The sequence below is a fragment of the Enhydra lutris genome, unplaced genomic scaffold, assembly GCF_002288905.1.
Source record: "Enhydra lutris kenyoni isolate GAN:26980312 unplaced genomic scaffold, ASM228890v2 scaffoldscaffold35, whole genome shotgun sequence".
NCBI classification, from domain to species: Eukaryota; Metazoa; Chordata; class Mammalia; order Carnivora; family Mustelidae; genus Enhydra; species Enhydra lutris.
This window is the reverse complement of record NW_019154119.1, coordinates 7,723,723-7,746,845: the sequence shown is the minus strand read 5'-3', so window position 1 is coordinate 7,746,845 and position 23,123 is coordinate 7,723,723. Positions and strand designations below refer to the sequence as shown.

Genomic DNA, 23,123 nt, shown 5'->3' with positions numbered 1-23,123 from the left:
ATTGGTTAGTGTATGAACAAAATGATGTAAATTCTAGGTGAAGTCTTGGTAGATTAAAAGAATTTTTAAGGCACCTAAGGACTTGTTACATCAGTAAAAAGAAAAAGGTAAATAACTGAACTGGGAGCTGAAATGCAAATGTGAAGGGAGGGCCAACAAATAAAAAGGAAAACAGTAAGATGACAGCAAATAATGACACATAATCAGCAAAATTTTAAAGAAGCTCCAATTTGTAAAATTCCTATCAAGGGCAAGGGGAGCATTTAAAAAACACAGAAACAAAAAAATTAAAAAAAAAAAAAAAAGAACACATACAAAAAGACTTTTTCATTTTCTCTCATCTATAAACTTTTATCCCTCAAAACTATTTTTTTAAAGGTTTTGTTTGTTTTAACAGAGAGAGAGAGAGATCACAAGTAGGCAGAGAAGCAGGCAGAGAGAGAGAGGGGGAAGCCGGCTCCCCACGGAGCAGAGATGCGGGGCTCAATCCCAGGACCCTGAGATCATGACCTGAGTTGAAGGCAGAGGCTTAAACCACTGAGCCACCCAGGCACCCCTAAAGGTTTTATTTTTTTAATCTGACAGAGAGAGAGAAAGCACAGGCGGGGGGTTTGGGGGCGGGGGGACAACGATGACAAGGACAGCAGACAGCAAGGGAGAAGCAGGCTCCGGCTGAGCAGGGAGCCCGACGTGGGGCTCAATCTTGGGACCCTGGGATCATGACCTGAGCCAAAGGCAGATGCTTAATGACTGAGCCTCCCAGGTGCCCTAACCTATACTTCTCTTATCTTTAATGGCCGTATTGCTCAGCCATTCTACATTAAGAATTAGGATGAAAAGGAAATAATAAATATGAAGGTGCTTTAGAAAACTATTCAAATGCTATTCAATTATAGGTAAACTATTACTTAAAGGGTAATAGTACTTTTTTTTTTTTTTTTAAAGATTTTATTTATTTGACAGAAAGCACAAGCAGGCAGAGTGGCAGCAGAGGGAGAGGGAGAAACAGACTCCCCACTGAGCAAGGAGCCCAATGTGGGGCTCAGTTGACCCAAGCCTAAGGCAGACGCTTAATCAACTGAGCCACCCAGGCGCCCCAGGATAATAGTGCTTTTAATGAAAGCTTTAAAATAATTTATTATTTTCTGCTTTAAGGACCACATATGACACTTAGAAAAACTGCACACAGCCATACAACCAACTTGGTCATCCTTGTTCTAATTTTTAAACATTTCATTCTAAGAGAAGGAACTGACAAAATCGGCCAGTTTAGAATTTTAACAGACATTAACTTCTACTTAACAGGAAAAATGATCCCAACAGTTAATTTTTTAATATGAAATTTTCTGCAATTGGAGGAGAAAATAGGTGGGATGCCTGGTTGGCTCAGTTGGTTAAGCGTCTGCCTTCGGCTCAGATCATGATCTCAGGGTCTGGGATCAAGCCCCACTTCAGGTTCCCTGCTCAGCTCTGCTTCTCTCTTTCTCTCTCCTCCTACCTCTCCCCGTACTTGCTCTCTCTCTCTCTCAAATAAAATCTTAGAGAGAATAGGTGAGAATAGGTTATAAAATCTCCTAATCCATAAAAGTACTGAATTTAATTACTGACTATAAAACAATGAATTGTCAGAACCGATTGCTACCTTTTAATAAACTAATTTCACTGACTGACCTCAAAGCTTCAATTATACTTTTTAGAACCTTTTTTTTTTAAAGATTTTATTTATTATTTATTTGACAGACAGAGATCACAAGTAGGCAGAGAGACAGGCAGAGAGAGAGGGGGAAGAAGGCTCCCTGCTGAGCAGAGAGCCCCATGTGGGGCTCAATCCCAGTTGAGGTAAGAAAAACAAGCCAGTTCAAAAATGAAGAGGTACTCGGGATGCCTGGGTGGCTCAGTTGGTTAAGCTGCTGCCTTTGGCTCAGGTCATGATCCCAGGGTCCTGGGATCGAGTCCCGTATCAGGCTCCTTGCTCAGCAGGGACCCTGCTTCTCTCTCTGCCTCTGCCTGCTGCTCTGCCTGCTTGTGTTCTCCCTCTCTCTTTCTCTCTCTGACAAATAAATAAAATCTTAAAAAAAAAAAAAATGAAAAGGTACAAGGAATAAACCATCAGTTCATTAAGTCCTAAGTTAAATAAAAATACAGAATGTTGTTTTATACCCAGGAAATTCCATATCAATCTGATTACTATGAGCACAAAGGTAAGAATAAATCAGAAATCACTAACGTATTTTAAAAGCTTATTTAAAAAGGAAAAAGAAACAGAGAAGGAAAGAATTTGTTAGCTAGCTCCAAGAAGAACAAAATAATACTGGGAATACTTTTCTGAGATGAAGTACCTCAAAATAAGATACTGACTTCTATCAGAGAAAATGATTAAAGAAACAACTGCAGGTAGATTTTTCCCCCCAGCTCTACAGATTAAGATAGCATGAAAAAATAATTCATTTAATGTTTAACACTTAACCTGAAGCACAGACTATGACACTGCTCTTTGCATTTCAAGATAAAAGCCGTTAATTTTAAAGTTCTTCTCTTTCCTTGTTCCTTTCCCACTTGTTTTTGATTCCCAGTATTTAAATGCTGCTTTTAAAAACCTGTAGTCAAATGGGAGTCCATCCTAAGAGCTCCAAATGGCCAAAAATGGTACATCTTTTAAAGAAGATCTTATTTGAGGGATATCTGGGTGGCTCAGTCAGTTAAGAGTCTGCCTTCAGCTCATGTCATGATCCCAGGGTCCTCGGATCAAGCCCCACATCGGGCTCCCTGCTCGGCAGGAAGCCTGCTTCTCCCTCTCCTGCTCCCGTTGCTTGTGCTCACTGGCTCTTTCTCTCTCTGACAAATAAATAAGTAAAATCTTTAATTTAAAAAAAAATCTTATTTGAGAGAGAGAGAGAACACACAAGTCAGGGGAAGGTTGGGGGAGAGGGGAAAAGCAGACTCCCCACCAAACAGGGAGCCTGACAGAGGGCCCAATCCCAGGACCCTGGGATCATGACCTGAGCTGAAGGCAGACGCCTAACCAACTGAGCCACGCAGGCACCCCAGATGGTAAAATTTCAAGATAAAAAAAAAAGCTGTGAAATTGATACCTCTCAGACTGAAATGGACTAAAAGCTATCCACTACCCTAAGTCATCAATTTACAGGTAACAATGATGATTAAAAGAACAGGGGTTACATACAGAAATTGCTAGGGCATCAACTCATTCTCAAGTTACTCTCTTAAGTTAGAAAATAAGCACTATGGGGCGCCTGGGTGGCTCAGTGGGTTAAGCCGCTGCCTTCAGCTCAGGTCATGATCTCGGAGTCCTGGGATCAAGTCCCGCATCGGGCTGTCTGCTCAGCAGGAAGCCTGCTTCCTCCTGTCTCTCTGCCTGCCTCTCTGCCTGCTTGTGATCTCTGTCTGTCAAATGAATAAATAAAATCTAAAAAAAAAAAAAAAGAAAGAAAGAAAGAAAATAAGCACTATCCTAACGGTTTTTTTCATAAAGAACTTCCAGCTAATAAATGCTGAAGGTATGACAGAATTAGAGTATTACCACTTTGCAACCTCTGAAAAAACAGACAATGATCCAAGGCTGCTACGCCATTAGGTGGATCAGGCTGCCAGCTCCCAAATGGAGACAACCAGAAATGGGTCTTCTGATATGGTGCCCGCAGAGAAAATACAGAACCCATTTTGCCAAAAACAGCAAACAACAAACAATAAAACCATGCCTCTAGATTTAATTTCATTTTATAATACAGGGAATAGAGGAACACATTAAATACTACTAAGGGGGAGCAATCAACAAAGTTAAGAATGTGAGAAATTCAACAGGACAAAGTTTCTTCAACAAAAAATGGAAAGAAAAAAGAGAGGAAGGGGAAATGGCTTCAGACAGAAGGGCGCATCAAAAAGACATTTAAGTCAATTAGGGAAAACAGAATAATGAGATATTATTAATTTTAAAAAATATGACAGGGGCACCAGGGTGGCTCATTTGGTTAAGCGTCTGCCTTCAGCTTGGGGCATGATCCCAGGGTCTCCCTCTCTCTCTGCCTACTGCTCCCCCTACTTGTGCTCTGTCAAAAAATAAAAAAAACTTAAAAAAAAAAAAAAAAAAGGATATGATGATAGTATAGTTTTGTTTTTAAAAAAGGTATTTTGGGGTACCGGGGTGGCTCAATGGGTTAAGCCTCTGCCTTCAGGTCAGGTCCTGATCTCAGGGTCCTGGGATCAAGCCCAGCATTAGGCTCTCTGCCCAGCGGGGAGCCTGCTTCCCCCTCTCTCTCTGCTACTTGTGATCTCTCTCTCTGCCAAATAAGTAAGTAAAATCTTCAAAAAAGAAAAAAAAAGGAATTTTATCTTTTATACTAGGAAATGGAAGAATAAAATTTTTTCATGCTTCTGACTTCAATATCTTAAAAAATAAGGTTGCGAATCAGAAATATTTTAGTTCATAAAAAATGAACAATCCAAACCTATCAATTGAAATACTTGTTCTTTAATGAGAAAGTGAATAGTAGTCATAAACTGAAAATACTTATGTTGATCAAATGACAACTACTTTAAAAAAGAAAACATCTGGGGTGCCTGGGTGGCTCAGTGGGTTAGGCCTCTGCCTTCGGCTCAGGTCATGATCCCAGGGTTCTGGGATCGAACCCTGCATCGGACTCTCTGCTCAGCGGGGAGCCTGCTTCCCCATCTCTCTCTCTGCCTGCCTTTCTGCCTACTTGTGATCTGTCAAATAAATAAATAAAATCGTTAAAAAAGAAAACATCTTTTTTGGAAAGAAGCATACAACAATGTTGCTATTAGGCCCTTTCTGTGAATCAAATAACTAGCAAAGGGAGAGCTGGTTTGAAGAAAAAAAAGTGTGTCATTCAAGACTTTTAGAATGTAGGTATCAGGAAGGCCTATCAATAACTATAATGGTTACCTGTCTGAAAATCTCTCAAGACAATAACATGGAACCAATTAATTCCAACCAATTATAATGAAACTGAGAACTCCTACCCCATGATACTCTATTCTTAATATGTGAGCTGAGGAAGATTATTTCTAAAAATAGATATGCAAATTCATTTCCATAGGTATTCTAAATTATCTGCTTTGATGACTTGATTCATGATGAAATCCACTAAAGGACATACAACTTAAAATTATGTTCTTAGACTAGAGAGCATTTAAGTCTTGTACTGTGATTCAATCAGGTGAAAGCAAATAGATTATATGAACACTACATAAAGAGCAAATTTATGAACTCTATTAAATTATTCCAAGCTGGCAGGGTGCATATGGTCCTTGTTAACACTGTCAGTCATACAACAACTAAAACTAAAGAAAACTGGGAGATTACAAAAGAAAATCATCTACAGATAATTCCAATCAGAGGTGTATTAAAAGAACAGATTTCCAGCTAATGCTAAACTAAGTCATTTAACTTTGCGTACAGAAGTATCAGGCTATAATGTAGAAATGCTGGCCCAAGTGATGATTATTTCTCTTACGTAACAAGAATTTCTTTCCTAAGCACCTACACAGCTGGATTCTTTACAGTCTGAAGAAAAATATCTTGATTGCTGTTTAATTATAGATACAACTAAAAAGTCATTTATATTTCTAATTTCTAAATGAGCTATGTAGAATAATTAATGCCATTTTTACAGGCCCCAAAGCACAACGTAAGCTGTAATAGTTGACAGGAATCTGATCTGGAACTTACCTATGTTAAGGACAGGACACGACAAATATAATTTTTAACAAATAAAACACAAAACTATTATGAAAGACCTATCCTTAGGCTTGCTATGTTCCAAATTTTTGTGTCCATTTCAAAGTTTCAAAGGCATGTCTTACATGGGAGTGGTGGGAGGGAGTGGGTCTGAGTAGAGTATACAGATCAGGAACTAAGCAGCTCCCATGATCAAGAAAAGATGATAAATGAACAAAGGTGTAAGGCTAAAAACGGATTACGTTTACACAAATAGTGCTGTATAGGAGATCTTAGGGCCCCACCCAAATAAATAGTTGTATATATTTAATATCTACAAAAGAGCAAGGACCCTGAATTTGGGGCACAGGACCGGCCTTTAAAAATCTAGGCCACTTCACACTGATATGTATCTAAATGATGCAAAAGATCCCTTTGTTACATGGACACTTACATTAACGAACTTTAGGAAAAAATTGCTATACCCTTATGACTGGGGACAGGGGTCAAATACAATCACTAACTTATCTTTGCTAACAACAGCAACATTTCTTTTTAAAATCACAAACTGATTCAATCTTTCTAAGCACAAATCCCAGTTTTGAGTTAACTAAAATTACAAAAATTCGAAATCTAATTTTAATCAAATACTTTCCTTAAAGAGACACAGATTCATACATAGCCTCTGATATCCAAAATCTCTTAAAAATATTCTGTTAACTACATGAGTAAATATTTCCTGGAGAGGGAAAAGGGTAACCACCATCTCAATAATCTTGGGGTGGGGGGCAGTTTTAATATACAGAATGAAACAAAAGTTCTAAATGCTCCAAATTCAAGGATATAACAAGCCTAAAACATTGTTTTTCTTAAAAGACATATTCAGAAGTAAGAGCATATGGACCAAACCCTTAAGACTCTAACTCACAAACGTATTAAGTCATATACCCTGATACAACCTTTGGTAAAATGGCCAGGCATTCAAAGGCCAAAGCAGAAACCATTGTACTAAACTAAATTATTTGAATTTCAGTAACTATGTGACTAATGTTTTCCTTTAGGTGTGCAAAGACTTGCAACAGTGAAATTTCTTTTACTATCATGTTTAAACAGTTGACTTTTTCGGATGATCTAAAACACACAAATCAAAAGCACAGACAAGAAAAAAACACACCACTGTATTTCATAAAAGAAACATAAGATACAATAGGGGTCTTTACCTTACTGTACATTAGACCCTCACTTTGAATTTTCACAAAAGTAGAACTTTTTCAAAAGGCTAATATCTAAAAGCAAAAGCAATTTGGCATGTTTTATCCAACATTAAATATTTTACATATATTATAAACACACACACAAACACACTTACATGTATACATACAAATAAAAAGGGTTTTGGTTTTTTTTTTTTACCTAAATGCAAACTGGATGAGGATCCATGTGATGAAAGTGATGGCGGTGGCGTAAGTGAATGTCCTGGAGTTTGGCTTGGCAGAGGCATGCCTATTGGACTTGGAGAGGAGGAAAATCCCAGACTATTGTAAAATGGTTGCCCTATGGGTGCTAGGCTGCTACTAGATCTTTTGTACAAGTCAGAGCTAGTAGATAGAGACTCTCTCCTTGTGGCACTACTACTTGCAGAACTGCCAACTGAAGAAGAAATAAAAAAAACCCTAATTACATACATGTGTTAACTGAATAAAACCTATCCCCAACTCTTGCTGGGAAATAACAGAAGTGATCACAATAATTATTTTTAGAAACATTATGGAGAAGATAATTACTGTGATAACTATATAAACTAACTTATTAATCATAAAAGGGTATAAATGCACCCCAATAAAGTAACCAAATACTTAACAGAGCACTCATATGTTTATTATTTCACACATATTTACCATTGACACATATGATTACTGTGCTTTAATACCCTGGTATGATTTATAAACCCTGAAATTGTAAGGTGTCTGCTTTAGGAGATGCTGGAGATTAAATTCCAGTAAGGTTAAATTTTGGTAGTGTCCTAATCTCTGGAATCAGGTTCTTAGACTTCAACTCAATGCCAAGAAAGGATTACACTGATAAACAGATTATTAATACATTTCCCTCACCATTCACATTTAATTTGGCTTCTCGCTTGTGTTCAAACCATAGTCCTGAAGTCCATATTGGCCCGAATATCAGTCAAAATACAGATGACAACTAACTTTTCGGTACTTTTCACATTACACATAGTTCCTATCCTTCAACAAGTTACAAAATAGATATGAAAAACTAAACTTCCTTTTAGAAAACTAATAGCTCTCATTACTGTTATCACACCAAAGACATGCTTTCACTTACCCCTTGGGATCTTCCATTCCTAAGTATCTACTACCAGTTTTACGAGCCCCTTACTCAAGTGAAGACTGATAAACCTTTTTTCCCCTTAGCTAATATACAATTCTCTCATAATACATCTCTCACTGAACTACATACTAAATTCTTTTTACTTAATTTCAAATTCAACCTTCTAGTACTTTTTTCCTTTTGTACTCCACAAAATCATAAAATGATGGTAGAATCTCATTACCATATAGTAACGAATGCTCAAAAAAATAACCCAAGATCTGTTAATCAACACATCTGGATAATCAAATTCTTTACCAAGTGTTCAAAAGGGTTGTCCAAAACTCCCAATTCTGATGTCTCAGTTAGAGGCCACATTTTCAAGTGCTTTCTTCCTATTTCTGAACACTGGCCTTTTTTTTGTTTGTTTTTTACCTAATGCCTTTTACACCTGAGAGAATTTGATATTACGTTTCTTGTCAAGTTTCTGAAGAACAAGTTCTATATTCGGACCAATATGGTTAACGTTTTTCAAGAGAATTTTAAAGTTTCTATTAGGTCTTGGTTTTCTAATCACAAGTCAATTATAAGTAGGTCATTAGGGTATAAATGAAAAAATTAAGAGAAAAATTAAGCAGAGCACATGATGGGTAGACCAAGTTAAGCTTATTAATACAGATAGAAAACAATTACATTGGTTTTGCCAAATTGAGGATTCTTATAAAAGAAAAATACCAGGCTCACACAACTGTATGAGGCAAAATATTAAAACAAAAAGTCAACCTTTTATACCAGACAGTACGGTTTCTGAAAGACTAATCATGCTTTATTGAAAACTGCACATTTTAAGATACTGTACCAGGGATACTATTTAATTATATGCATTCTAACAGCAAAACCAAATATAAACACTAATGTAATAAATACTTCTGCTTGAGTTGCTTTTGGCAAAATTGTCAAACATATGCTACATTAACTATGCTAATTTAAAAGGACACTGTCAAAGTGATTGTTCTAGAACATGGCTAAATTTAAAATTCCTATTTATTTCAGAAAACAATTTAACTGACAAGGAAAAGACAACAGCTCTCTAATGAGAGCAGTAGCTCTGTGTCATTCCCCTGGCAAAAACAAAACAAAACAAAACAAAAACAAAAAAACCCATAGTTTTGACACATGCAGTATTATTTTCCTCCAAAAAGGAAAAGCCAAGCCAAACATTTAAAAGTAATTCAGAAATAGCTTTTTTTAAACCTAAACAATCTGGCTCCTTAACTTTTACTATATGCCTAAATTTTCTGCAACACTTCGACTATGAAATACGAAACGAAGTATACCTAAAATATCTAAAAGGTTAGAGCAACAGTGGAGTCACTAATCACTTGTCAACTGTGCATAAAATGTTAAATTACAAACTTCCAATACTTTCTAAATAATGGGTCATAGAAAGGATGATTTAATTACTATATTATAATGGCTAAGATTCCTAGGCGACTGTGTTATAAGCTAGGGTATTTAATACTGTAAGTGTTAATAATTTCCTCATATAGGTAGGAGAACGTGTGTCTGATTGTGTGTATGTGCACATAACCGTACTATCATTTTAGATTTCATAGAGACATGGAATTGCCATAAGGTGAAACCGCCGTGGGTAGACCTGTCTTAAGAGTACACACGTGCAGCACTTCAATGAACTCTCAGAAATGTCCAAGAGGAAGGGGAAGATGACAGACTATGTACTAGCATCCAGGAGTGGCAACTGCTAATGCTCTCTGAAGCAAGGTAAACAGAGGCACCCAGACTAGTAGTCAGAATTGTGTAAGCAATGATTATAAATAAGGGAGGCATGAAGAAGATCAGTTTTGGGGACAGAGGCATCTGCAGGAGTATCTGTAGGGAACAAATGTTCATGCCAACCGTTCCTGAATGCTGGGGGCAACTAAGAGACAAATGGGAATTTGAAAGAACTGGATTAATGGGGACTACAAATCTATCCCAGACCATCAGTGACATTATTTTATAAGAAAAGGGAACAGGAGATTTATCAAAGCTCTTCTCTGTTCTCTATAATCTCTAGAAACTAGTTATTTCTACAAAGTTTAAGTTATACGTTCTTTCAGTTTTCTTTAGCATGTTGGATACTTGAGGAAAATGGTTGTCTAGTGTATTAGAAACAAAAAATGAGTCCTATGGGAGTGCTTGGGAAGAAGTAAAATATTGAACTCCAAAAGGAATGAAAAACTCAGGTAGGAAAATTAAAAGATTAAAGAGTCTCCATGTTCGTTTGATTTTCCCTCAGAAGTTCTTGTGCCCATTCTTTAGGTAACTTTTTGTTCTGCAACTGTAATTATTTCCCTATTATACTTCATTATAACAAAAAAGCATCCTCCATCTAAAAGTTTCTACTTGTTTTAGACCATTCCTCTTGTAAGTATGAACGTTGAAAGTTCAGAAGATCCTTTCTTAGAAAATAGGCAAACATACTTAATAAAAACTGGCCCATGTTAGTTTTGCCATTTTCCTCACCAGAAAACTATATAGTTTAAGGTGGTGGGAAAACAGATGAGAAGCAGGTATTATAGACTCTAGAACTTAACAAAAATAGAAAATCTCCTGAGGTCTGAATAAACTGCCCTGCCCCTCATGAAGAAAAGGCTGTGAATTCACTGTACCAACAGACCTAGGGTACACTGTTTTTCCTCTAATATTTCCTGACTCCTCTGGAAACCTCAGAGAATGCGAATACAAGGTATGTCAATGCGGAGTCAATGCGGGCCTCTTTTGACTTCAGCTAGTCATTCCTCAGTTACAAAATCACTTTGTTGTGGGTAAATTATTTTGTGAAGATACTTCAAATTTAAATTTTTAAGTAGTATATATAAAACTAGGATATGGGAAGAACCATCCTTTTAGATGAAATTTTAGTGATAAAGGCCCAATTATTTAGTCTAAAAGATAAGCACATTGGTAGCTTCCTAGGGGCTTCTGTTTAGAATATTTAATTTTATTTTTATGTATCATACCAACTAAAGAAAATCATAATGAACCACTAGCATTTAGTAAGAACGAACTACCTGATAAGCACACAAAGACAATTATTTATACCAGAAATTTAAGATGGCAAAATATTTACTTCCTCAATCATTATATAGAGAATAAGGAAGAGCTAGTCATTAGTGTAATATATATTGCTCCAAACAAACCTTCCTAAAGCAAAAATTTCAGTAATATAATTCTTAAAGCCAGGGAAAAATGACTATAGCTAAGTAAAAGATGGGTTGCCTAAAATGAGGTAAACACTCATAGATACTTACAAGATTTGCAGGAGGCAGCTTTTTTGCTACAAAATTAAACTAATAAACCAGTGTTCTATTCCTGTCCTTTCTACGCTACAAGCTATTTATTAATATTTATTATTGAACACATGCGTATACCTCATGTCCACTTAGCAGAGTACACTCATCTTAAAAGGCAACTTACCTGATGAACCAAATCCACTGAGGGCTGAGCCTATAGCAGCACCCAAAGAGCTACTGCTTCCAAAGCCAAGAGATGTACTTCCAGGCTGGCCAGGTCCGTGAGAAAACAAAGAACTGCTCTGGGAGCTACTAGTCAAAGATGTGCTCCCGTAGAACGAGTTAGACTGCAGGTTCGTGCTTGGGGGCTGCGGCGGCTGCTGCTGCGGTGGCTGAGTGCCAACTGGCCGAAAGAGACCGTTTGTGCTGCCTGTAAGACTATTTGCAGTCCCTCCAGCTGCTGCGGCCGCTGCTGGAAAATAAATTTCAGATACTTCTTGAAACTGCTCAAAAGACTATTCTCTATTTTTAAATTATCTCAAAAGAACACCAGAAAAATATTATCCCTGAAAACATCAGTTACACTTACCAGCTTGTGCTGCTGCTGAACTAATTAAAACAGGTGTTGGAGCCATTAAACGAACTGGAGCTCCAAGGCCAGTTCTTGCTCCAGGGCCAACCACTAAGGCACCAGTCTGATCATAATAGGCAGTTGGAGCTAGTACTTGATAGCCTAGATAATATTAAAATAAATGTTTACTAATGAAAACATTATAGAAACACGCATGTTTATTTACCCCTGCTTTTGTGTTTATCAACCAGAAAATGTAATTACATACTGTTAATATAAAATCATTAAGTAGTTATAATATGAAAAGCAAACACATCCGGGAAGATATTATTTACTAAATATATGGAAACATGATAGAGTGTAAGTAAAATTGTTTTCTCTAAATTTTAAGAGCTGCCTTCCATTTATGGACCACAGAATGTTGAGGTACCTTCGATACAGAAACTACCAGCTATCAAGCACGGATACTTGAAAAATATTACCTAATAGTTCTGAGAGGAGGAGGAAAAACTAAGGCATGCAAGGCAGAACACTGTAAGAATTGTTTATTATGCAATTTTAATAAAGTTCTAAACCAAGTGATTCATTACCAGCATTCAATTAGCTTTTCATTTGTAAGCATCCATTTAAAAACTTAAGTCATAATATAACAGATACTTTAAAATTGTACGGTAACTCTTTTTGTAAAGGTTCTCAAGCTAAAGTTGCTAAAAATCATGGAGGCATTAGTTCTAGGATAGCCTTAAGCACAAGGCAGGTGACAATTTGCGCTATTCAGAACTACAGGAGAGTGAAGTCTACATCTTAGCAGCCTTTCTAAGTAGGGATTCCTTATCTTCACTACAGAGCAGAAAGGAAATATTGTGAACAGAAAAGTGACTACTCTGCCAATTCTCCCAAGGATAGTATATAACAAGTACCACTCTAGAGGCACAGGAGAGAAGTTAACTACATACAGAAGATACTTTAAGCAGGAAAGCTTCTCCCCTCCCAGAAGTCAGGTTGAGAAAGGCTGTCTTATACTGCAACAAGGATTCAGACTCAGCAGTCTGACAACCATTTGCAAAAAGGCACTGGCAACCTCTGATAGTTTTAAGTTCAAACAATACCTTCACCACTAGGGCCAACACTTTCACATGCAAAGGTTGTTTTTAATTAAATACAGTAATTCTGACTGTTTTTGCAATGTTTCATTATAAATGAATAGACATATAGGGCAAATTTAGGAGGGAATGCAGAGCATTCAAGTCCTCTCCTCACAGAATAAAGGTGATAAATCTGAGAAAAGATTATTCGATATCCAACGGGAGATGTCAAAGAGAAGTCATGACTTTAGGGGCGCCTGAATGGCTCAGTTACTGGGTGTCTGCCTTCGGCTCAGGTCATGATCCGTGGGTCTTGGGATTGAGTCCCACATCAGGTTCCTTGTTCACTAAGGAATCTGCTTTTCCCTCTGCCTCCACCCCCCTCCACTCTGTCTCTCATGAATGAATCAGTAAAATCTTAAAAATAAATAAATAAATAAATAAATAAAAGTCCTGACTTTAGAAGAGAAGACCAGGCTGGAGCTATGAAGGATGAAATCACGAAGAAAATTAAAAAGGATCTATGGACAGAGAACTTCACATTAAGAGGTTGGAGATAGAAGGAATCAGGAAAGAAACCATGGAGGAATAGCCAGTAAGGATGAAAGAATTTGAGAACAATGTGGTCTCTTGTAGGCCAAAGGATAAAGAATTTCAGTGAAGGCTCAATGATCAAATATGTCAAATGATGCTAACAGCTATTAAGAGTTCAGAACTGACCAATGGGATTAGCGACATGGATGTCATTACAGTAAGGGATGAAAGCCAAACTGTGGTAAATTGAGTCAAGAATGTGAGAACCACAAACAAGGACAGACAATGCTTCTGAGGAGTTCTGCTATAAAAAGAGCCATAGGGAGAAAGCGGATGCTGAGAGTTAATTTTCTTTCAAGTACAGAAAATGTACTCTACTAACAAAGCACAATACTTTGTGTTTAAGAATTTACTGTTATTTTGAAATAAAACACATAAAGAGTACAAAACCGAAAAATACAATGTAATGACAACAACAAAAAAACTGTAACCACCATCCAAGTTAAGAAATAGAAAACTGCCCAGAACTCTCTCTCTCTCATGTCCCTGCTCTACCATAATCTCTTCATGTTACACACTACTCTACTACCCATAATGCCTCCCTCCTTAACCATTCTTAACCATCATTTGTTTTGGTTTATTTAAAAATTCACGTATACGTATAGACACATACATTTCCATTATTGTATAACACCTCACTGGATCGATACCACAATGCCTTCATCTGTTCTACATTTACACAGTTCCCTATTTGGGGACACTGCCAACAGTACTGCTATAAACACTGTGGTACATGTATCCTCCTGGTACATAAAGTATGCAGATTTTTCTACTCCAAGGTATGTCATCTAAGGAGTTGACACAATGATTGTGCAAATTTACACTCTTACTACTTTGGTATTTCAACTGCTCTGTGACATTAACACCATTTTATATTCTTAGACTTTTAAATGTGGCTAATCTGGAAGATAAATAGAAGTAATCTGTTGTGGTCTTGATTTCTTCCTATAAGGAGGTTGAGCAACTTTTCAAATGCCAACTGGACATCTGGATTTTCTCTTGGAAGGGGCTAGTTCAAGTCTTTTACCCATTTTCCTATTGGGCTGCCTTATCTTACTAGTTTAGAATTCTTTATGTTGTATCTAAGTTTTTCACTATTTTAATATGTAGCAAATATCTTTTTCCATTCCTAGCCTGACCTCCTATTCTCTTTACAGCGATGTCTGCAGCAATGGTGTCAAATTTATTATTTCCTTTATTTTTATAATAAATTCCCTATATTCTAATTGCTTTAAAATTCCACTTTTCATATATAGGTCTAAAAATACAAATGGAGTTGGTTATTTTTTTTTTAAAGATTTTATTTATTTATTTGTCAGAGAAAGAGAGGGAGAGAGAGCAAGCACAGGCAGACAGAATGGCAGGCAGAGGCAGAGGGAGAAGCAGGCTCCCTGCCGAGCAAGGAGCCCGATGTGGGACTCGATCCCAGGACGCTGGGATCATGACCTGAGCCGAAGGCAGCTGCCCAACCAACTGAGCCACCCAGGCGTCCCTGGAGTTGGTTATTTAACACAAAGTAGGGCTGAGGTTCAGTTTCATCTTATTTCCCTATCAATTTTATTTCACCTTTCTTGTAAAACAAGTTATTCCCCTCCTTAAAGCTTTGTAGGGGTTCTTTGCTCTTAGGTGTCATTTCTCTGGGGAGCTCACCTTTGGGGTCTCTACTCTGTTCCACTGGTCTGTTCCATGCAGTAATTTAACTGCAACTTTAGAGTAAGTCAGAATAGAGCAAGTCCTTTTACTTATTTTTGTTAGGACTGTGTGGCTTTATCTTGATTGACCCCTTGCATTTTCATTAAATTTTCCTACCAGCTGTCAAAATACCATAGGAAGAACTGTTAGCAATTCTGTTTGGAAATGACTGAAACTACAGGTTAATAGGGGGAGAAGTGACATATTTAAAGTACCGACCTATCCAGAAGTATCTCTGTTTAGGCATCCTTTAATGTCTAAGCAAACCTGCTTCCCATAGAAATCACACTTCCCATAAAATTTTTTTTTAATTTATGGGCACCTGGGTGGCTCAGCTGGTTAAGCAACTGCCTTTGGCTCCGGTCATGATCCCGGAATCCTGGGATCGAGTCCCACATGCGGCTCCCAGCTCCACGGGAGGTCCGCTTCTCCCTCTGACCTTCTCCCCTAAATAAATAAAATCTTTTTTTTTTTTTTTAATGTATCCGGAAGTACTTGCTACTGCTCTAAGTGACCAGCTTTAAATTTTTTCATTTTCAGGGGCACCTGGGTGGCTCAGATGATTAAGCATTTGCCTTTGGCTCAGGTCATGATCTCTGGATACTGAAAATCCCATGGGGCTTCCTGCTCAGCAGGGAGTCGGATTCAGCCTCTCCCTCTGGTCCTCACCCCAAAACCCCTCCTCCTCATGCTCTTACTCACTCCCAAAATTTTTTTTTAATTTTTCATTTTCAAACAATATGCTAGTAAAAGATTTTTAAACTGATTTTCATATCCAAAAATCTTAACACTTTAATTCTAATACTTTATCTACGTGATTCATTTAATAGATAATCGTATTTTCTCATAGTGAGTTTTAGTTCTTCCTTTACAGAATTTTCTCATCTCTCTCATGTTATAGCAATTGCTAGGGTCTCTAACATGTTGAAACCTGTCTTGTTCCCAGTCTTAAAGAAAACTTTTTAAATTTTTTTTAAATTTAATTTTATTTTTTCAGTGTTTCAAGACTGTTTATGTTAAGGAAAACTTTTCAAAATATTTCCCATAAAGAGGTAGTTGTTAATCATGGAGGGGGGGGTCAATTCCTCCCTTAGCATATTAAGTTATCTTCTAAATCCTAACTTGCCAGAGGCTTTTTGTTTTTAATCAATGTATGACTTTGTTATGCCTTTCCTGTATCTTTAGAGAATTCCTTGAGATTGCTTTCTTTTTAATCTTTTAACGTGGCAAATTACACAATGTGACTTCCTGAAGTTCCTCTTGAATTCTTGGGACAAAATCAACTTCTTCTTGTATATTATCCTGCTTATATACTGCGAGATCTGACTTGCTAATATGTAATTTAAGATTTCTAAATCCTAGGATGCCTGGGTGGCTCAGTTGATTAAGCGACTGCCTTCTGCTCAGGTCATGATCCCAGCGTCCTGGGATCAAGTTCCTCATCCGGCTCCTTGCTCAGCAGGAAGCCTGCTTCTCCCTTTGCCTCTGCCTGCCTCTCTGTCTGCCTGTGCTCAAGCTCTCTGACAAATAAATAAATCAAATCTTAAAAAAAAAAAACAAAAAAAAAAATTTCTAAATCCTATTTCTAAGTGTGATTGGCCTGTAATTTTTTTCTATACAGTCCTTGACAGATTTTCCTTTTTTTCTTTTTTGGAGATTTGACAGAGAGAGATACAGTGAGAGGGAACACAAGCAAGAGAAGTGGGAGAGGGAGAAGCAGGCTTCCCGCTGAGCAGGGAGCCTGACTTGGGGCAGGATCCCAGGACCCTGGCATCATGACCTGAGCCGAAGGCAGACTCTTAACTGACTGAGACACCCAAGTGCCCCCCAAAATATTTGGCTATGTTTAAGGATTTGTGATTTTAAAGCAGATTTTATGAAGAGATGAAGACTAAGAAGTATTACGGTAAAATGATTTTTACTTTCCAATCAATATAAATTTACATGTTTTTATTTCTACTTAATACTGAAGTTACGTTTTATGTTTCAAGTTTTTATTTGAATTCTAGTTAATGTATAGTGTAATATTGGTTTCAGTAGAATTTAGTGACTCATCACTTACATACAACACCCAGTATTCACCCTAAGTGCCTTTTTTTAAAAAGATTTTATTTATTTGACAAAAAGAGATCGTAAGCGGGCAGGGTGGGGGGGAAAGCAGGCTCCCCGCTGAGCAGAGATCCAGATGTGGGGCTCAATCCCAGGACCCCGGGATCATGACCTGAGCCAAAGGGAGAGGTTTTAACCCACTGAGCCACCCAGGCGTCCCTACAAGTGCTGTCTTTAATACCCATCCCTCCACCCACCCTCAGTGTGTTCTCTATTAACAGGAGTCTGTCTTATGGTTTGCCTTCCTTTTTTTTCCCCCTTACCTCACGTTCATCTGTTTTGTTTCTTAAATTCCACATATAACTGAATCATATGGTATTTATCTTTCTCTGGTTGACTTATTTCACTCAGTATAATAAACTCTAGCTCCAACCACATCATTGCAAATGGCAAGATTTCATTCTTTCTAATGGCTGAGTAATATTCCATCGTGTGTGTGTGTGTACACACATCTTCTTTAATTCATCATTCAATGGACATCTGGGCTCTTTCCATAGTTGGCTATCGTTGATAATGCTGCTTTAAACATTCGAATCAGTATTGTTGCATCCTCTGAGCAAATACCTAGTTAGTGCAATTGCTGGATCACAGGGTAGCTTTATTTTTTAACTTTTTGAGGAATCTCCTTACTGTTTTCCACATTGGCTGCACCAGTCTGCAGTCGCACCAGCAGTGTACTGGAGTTCCCCTTTCTCTGCATCCTCACCAACATGTTTCCTGTATTGTTAAATTTAGCCATTCTGACAGGTATGAGGTGGTATCTCTTTGTAGTTCTGACTTGTACTTCCCTTGATGCCAAGTGATGTTGAGTAGCTTTCTATGTGTCTAGTATAACCAACTGTGTGTCTTTGGAAAAATGTCTATTCAAGTCTTCTCCCCATTTCTCGACTGGATTGTTTTCTGGGAGTTGAGTTTAATTAAGTTCTTCATAGATTTTTAAGATACTAACCCCTTACCAGATGTCATTTGCATACATCTTCTCCCATTCTGAAGGTTGCCTTTTAGTTTTGCTGTTTCCTTTGCTGTGCAGAACTTTATCTTGATGAAGTCCCAGTAGTTCATTTTTGTTTTTGGTTTTGTTTCCTCTTACCTCAGGAGATTTGTCTCGTTAAAAAGTTGCTATGGCTGATGTCAGAGGCTGCTGCTGTGTTCTCCTCCAGGATTTTGATGGTTTGTCTCACATATAGATAGGTCTTTCATCCATTTTAAATTTATTAGTGTGTACAGTATAAGAAAATGGTCTAGCTTCATTCTTCTGCATACAGCTGTCCAATCTCCCCAACATCATTTATTGAAGAGATGGTCTTTTTTCCACCAGATATTCTTACCTGCTTTGTTGAAAATGAGCTGATCATACAGTTGTGAGTCCACTTCTGGGTTCTCTATTTTGTTCTATTTATGTAAGCATCTATTTTTGTGCCAGTACCATACTGCCTTGACGATTACAACTTTGTAATATAGTTTGAGGTCCGGAACTGTGACACCTCCAGCTATGCTTTTCTTTTTCAAGATTCCTTTTGCCATTTGGGGTCTTTTGTGGTTCTATACAAATTTTAGGACTGTTTGTTCTAGTTTTATGAAAAATGCCGGTAGTATTTTGACAGAGTATACACTAAATGTGATAGATATTATTTATTTAGTGTTTAGATTATGCTAGTACCGTAAAACGACTTGGGAAGTAAACCCTCTTTTTCTATTCCCTAGAATTTTAAAAATTGAAATTAGGGGTGCCTGGGTGGCTCAGTTGTTAAGTGTCTGCCTTCGGCTCAGGTCATGAACCCAGGGTCCTGGGATCGAGCCCCGCGCCGGGCTCCCTGCTCAGTGGGAAGCCTGCTTCTCCCTCTCCCACTTCGCTGCTTGTGTTCCCTCTATCACTGTCTCTCTCTGTCAAATGAATAAAATCTTAAAAAATAAAAAAATAGAAATGATTTCCTCCTCAAATACCTAGTATTCAGCACTTATGTTTGCCTAAAGATTTTGTGAGGGAAAATTTTGGTTACTCCACTGATTTTCTTAATGGTAATGGACTTCAGATTTTCTATATAGCCTCAAGTCTGGTAAGTTACATTTTTCTAGTTATTTGTCCATTTGTTAATATGAGATTGTTCCTAATACCTTCCAATGATTATTTTATTTTTCTGATAATGGCTATTTATGTCTGTTCTAAATTTTTTGATAAGTCAGAGTTTTATCAATTTTATTAAGTCTTTTCAAAGAAAATAACTTTTGGGGGACACCTGGGTGGCTCGGTTGGACAACTGCCTTCGGCTCAGGTCATGATCCTGGAGTACCGGGATCAAGTCCCGCATCGGGCTCCCAGCTCCATGGGGAGTCTGCTTCTTTCTCTGACCTTCTCCTTGCTCATGCTCTCTCTCACTCTCTCTCAAATAAATAAATAAAATCTTAAAAGAAAGAAAGAAAGAAAGAAAGAGAGAAAGAAAGAAAGAAAGAAAATAACTTTCGGGATAACCTGACTCTTTACTGTAGATTTGCCATCTATTTCATTCACATCAGCTCTCACCTTTATCATTTGGTTTCCTTCTTTCAAATCTTTGGGTTTATTCTTTTCCTTTTAGAGTTCCATGTAGAAACTTACTTTCTACTGTACACATATGAGCCTCTTATAGTCCCCACTTCTATGTTGTTTTAGGTGTAGTTCATAGGCTTAAATTTTTAGCATTTTCATAATCATTCAGTTCAAAAGCTTCTAATTTCTATTTATCTTTCTACTACTGAGCAAGTGTAAAAAGACACAGGGGCTAAAAAAAAAAAAAAAAACCAAAACCAGTCTCCACATTCAAAAACTGTATAGTAGAGGAGGTAATGTACCATTTCATTAATTTTAAGATGCCATTTTAAGACATGACACTGATCTACTGAACTACCTTTCAGGGAGAAATAGAAAAAGCTGTTCCACTTTAAGACATTTTCTACCTTTAAACACGGTAATAAGTGCAGACTAAAGAAAATAAATCACAAATATAGCTAAATGAAATGCAAGGCAGACAGCATTACTAAAGAAAGGTACAAGTTATGTGATACAGAAGGGAAAAGGAAGAGTAATTATTGATGAAAAAGCACCGGTAAAGAAATTAAGAAGGTATCATAGAAAGGATTTTAAAGAATGACAAGCAAAGCTAATTATAAAATGTTTATTAACCTACGTTAAAATAGGAAAATGTTAAACTCTACATCTTAATTCTGCTTAAAATGTATAAAAGGGTATTTAAGTGAAAAGCCATTATTTAGTAGGGCTAGAGGCATAAAAATACAAGTATTTTTGAGGGACAGAATATGATCTAGTGTGTTAAAGCATAGGACTATAGAAGGATACTACCAATTAGTCTGGGACTAGATCACTAAAACTGTTAAGAACCAGAATGATATAAACCTGTATTTTTGAATCGTAAGCGAAAGGAGAATAAAAAGATGAAGAGAAAAGGCTGGAGGCAGAGTTAGTGGGAGGATAAGGAAAAGGCTGAACAAGAATAGCAGAGATAAAAGAAATGAACAGGAGACAGAATGAATAAGAACAGACAAGTTAGCACAGAAGAGAATCAAGAGTTGAAGATGATACTGCGGCTGAAACCAAAAGTTTCCAGTTCCAGAGGATAGTGGACAGCCTCGAAGGTGTGGAACCAAGTGTACCTGCCTCACTGAGGTGTGCAGATAGGGGTGTCCTGGTTCTCTGGTTCTCTGGCCCATGGGCCCAGGGCCAGGGTGCAGCAGAGATTGCTTGCTAGCTTCTCTCTCCTTCCCTCAACCCCTCCACACTACTCCTAGGTAAAGGCGGCCGAGCTGAGGACCCGAGAGCAGTGGTTTGAGCTCCCACTCCAAGTGTGAATTCATCTTAATAGTTGTGGAATAGGCCTACCTTCTAGTTTGTACTTCAACACTATAGCCAGATGGACAGCATAATTTTCAGGAGTCAAGAATCAACACTGGGTTATTTTCTTAAGATTCAACCTTCAAAGTCCACTTACATGTAGCACAACCATGTGCAACTTGAGCGTGAAGATGATCTTCCATCAAGGAGACCTTTCTCTTGAGCTCAATCAACATTAATGGTTTGAAGAAGAGACACCCCCCCATCTGACCAAACTCAGCCAGACAAATTAAATCAGTCTTTCTGAACAAGGAGTAAAGCTGTACAAAGGTGGCCTGATCACTCCTTTCTGCTTGTACCACCACTGAGCAGCCCCCTAGGATGGCCACCTACATGGAGATCATGCCCTGTACAAGGGCACATGGCTGAGATAACCCATGACCGCTGAAATCCTGTCAGGCTCCACTCACCAGGCTGAGTTTATGAGTGGTCTATGGCTGTGTCTACTGAGACAATGTGGCTCATTTTTTAAGTTGTACCAAGGTACCCTGTATGGGCTTGGGGCAGTTCTGACCATCCCAGTAGCACATCCCAGTTTTATCCAGGATTATATTCCTTACCTCAGATAGAATGAAGAGTCTCATGAACAGATTAGGTTTATTGTAAAAGATGAAATATTTGGCCCGACTTGAAATTAATTGTATAGATAAAACTCAAAGTATTACTACAGACAGGAATTATGTTTGTATGTATTTATATGTGTGTGTATCTAGTTAAGTGAATACACATTTGTACGTATCAGAAATTAGGACAACTTAAACTTAGTTAATGTTGAAAATAAAACTAGTTGGGTATTGGGGAAAAAAGAGGATAGTGGAATTAATAGTGAAATAGAGTACACAGAAAAGTAAGTAAATCTGGGAGAGAGGAGTTCATTTTTTGACACTGTCAGTTTGAGGAGTGGCTGAAACGCACACATGGTAATGTCCTATACGAAAGAAGAAATGTGTTAAGTGTCCAGCAAAGAATCCAAGATGTAGACATAAACTGATTTAGTATACTGGTGTTAGGATGATGGCTGAAAAGGTCAAAGTAGATAAACTTTTCCTGACAAAGAAGTAAAGTATCTACTGTCCCAATATTGGAAGTTCAGTTCAAAAAGGAAAGTAACTTGGCCAAGGTCACACAACTAAGGGATACAACAATTTGGCAGACCTGATTCCAGAGAGTCTAATCACTAAGCCAGACTATCTTCCATTTTTAAGGAAGATACTTTCCATTATACACAGAGGAAAGTGAAACTGATAAAAAGCATGAGTAAGGTAGGAAAGTCAGGAGAATAAAATATCACAGAAGGTAGTATAATGGTAGAGGAGTTGTAGAGAGTTGGACATCGTCAATATGATCAAATACAACAAAGAACTGAGAAAATTAAGAATGGAGGAAAGGAAGTCACAATTTGCAGTTGTTACTGAGTTAGTATTAGGATTACTGCAAAGGAATCACGGAAATAGGGCTTAAAAGTTAAGTGAGGGGTAGAAAGAGGAGCCCAGGGGCGCCTGGGTGGCTCGGTGGGTTAAGCCTCTGCCTTTGGCTCACGTCATGATCTCAGGTCCTGGGATGAAGCCCTGCATTGGGATCTCTGCTCAGCAGTGAGCCTGCTTTCCCCTCTCTCTCTGCCTGCCTCTCTGCCTACTTGTGATCTCTGTCAAATAAATAAATAAAATCTAAAAAAAAAAAAAAAAAAAAAAAAGAAAGAAGAGCCCAGAGTAGTCTTAGCAGTGTCTTCAATAAACTCTCAGCTCAGTTCCCTTTAGCCTTGTTTCCATGTCTCTCCACATCTACAACTTCAGCTTCACAGTACATTCTCAAAGGTCTCTAATCCACAATGGCTCCAGGAAAGCAGCTTCCCTGAAGCAAGTAC

The 23,123-nt window shown here is 37.7% G+C and overlaps 1 protein-coding gene across 8 annotated transcripts in view; it reads right to left on the bottom strand.

Moving 5' to 3' along the window:
• Positions 1–23,123, bottom strand: part of LOC111154116 (pumilio RNA binding family member 2) — a 101,795-nt gene that overhangs the window by 24,266 nt on the left and 54,406 nt on the right. For 4 of the 8 annotated variants that reach the window (XM_022513510.1, XM_022513511.1, XM_022513512.1 and 1 more), the window contains 3 exons: positions 11,912–12,055; positions 11,507–11,794; positions 7,112–7,348 (listed from right to left, as the gene is read on the bottom strand). In XM_022513510.1, the coding sequence (XP_022369218.1) occupies positions 7,112–7,348; positions 11,507–11,794; positions 11,912–12,055 (669 nt within the window). Of the gene's footprint in view, positions 1–7,111; positions 7,349–11,506; positions 11,819–11,911; positions 12,056–23,123 lie in introns of all 8 variants that reach the window. The other 4 variants (XM_022513517.1, XM_022513518.1, XM_022513513.1 and 1 more) reach the window with 2 other exon arrangements.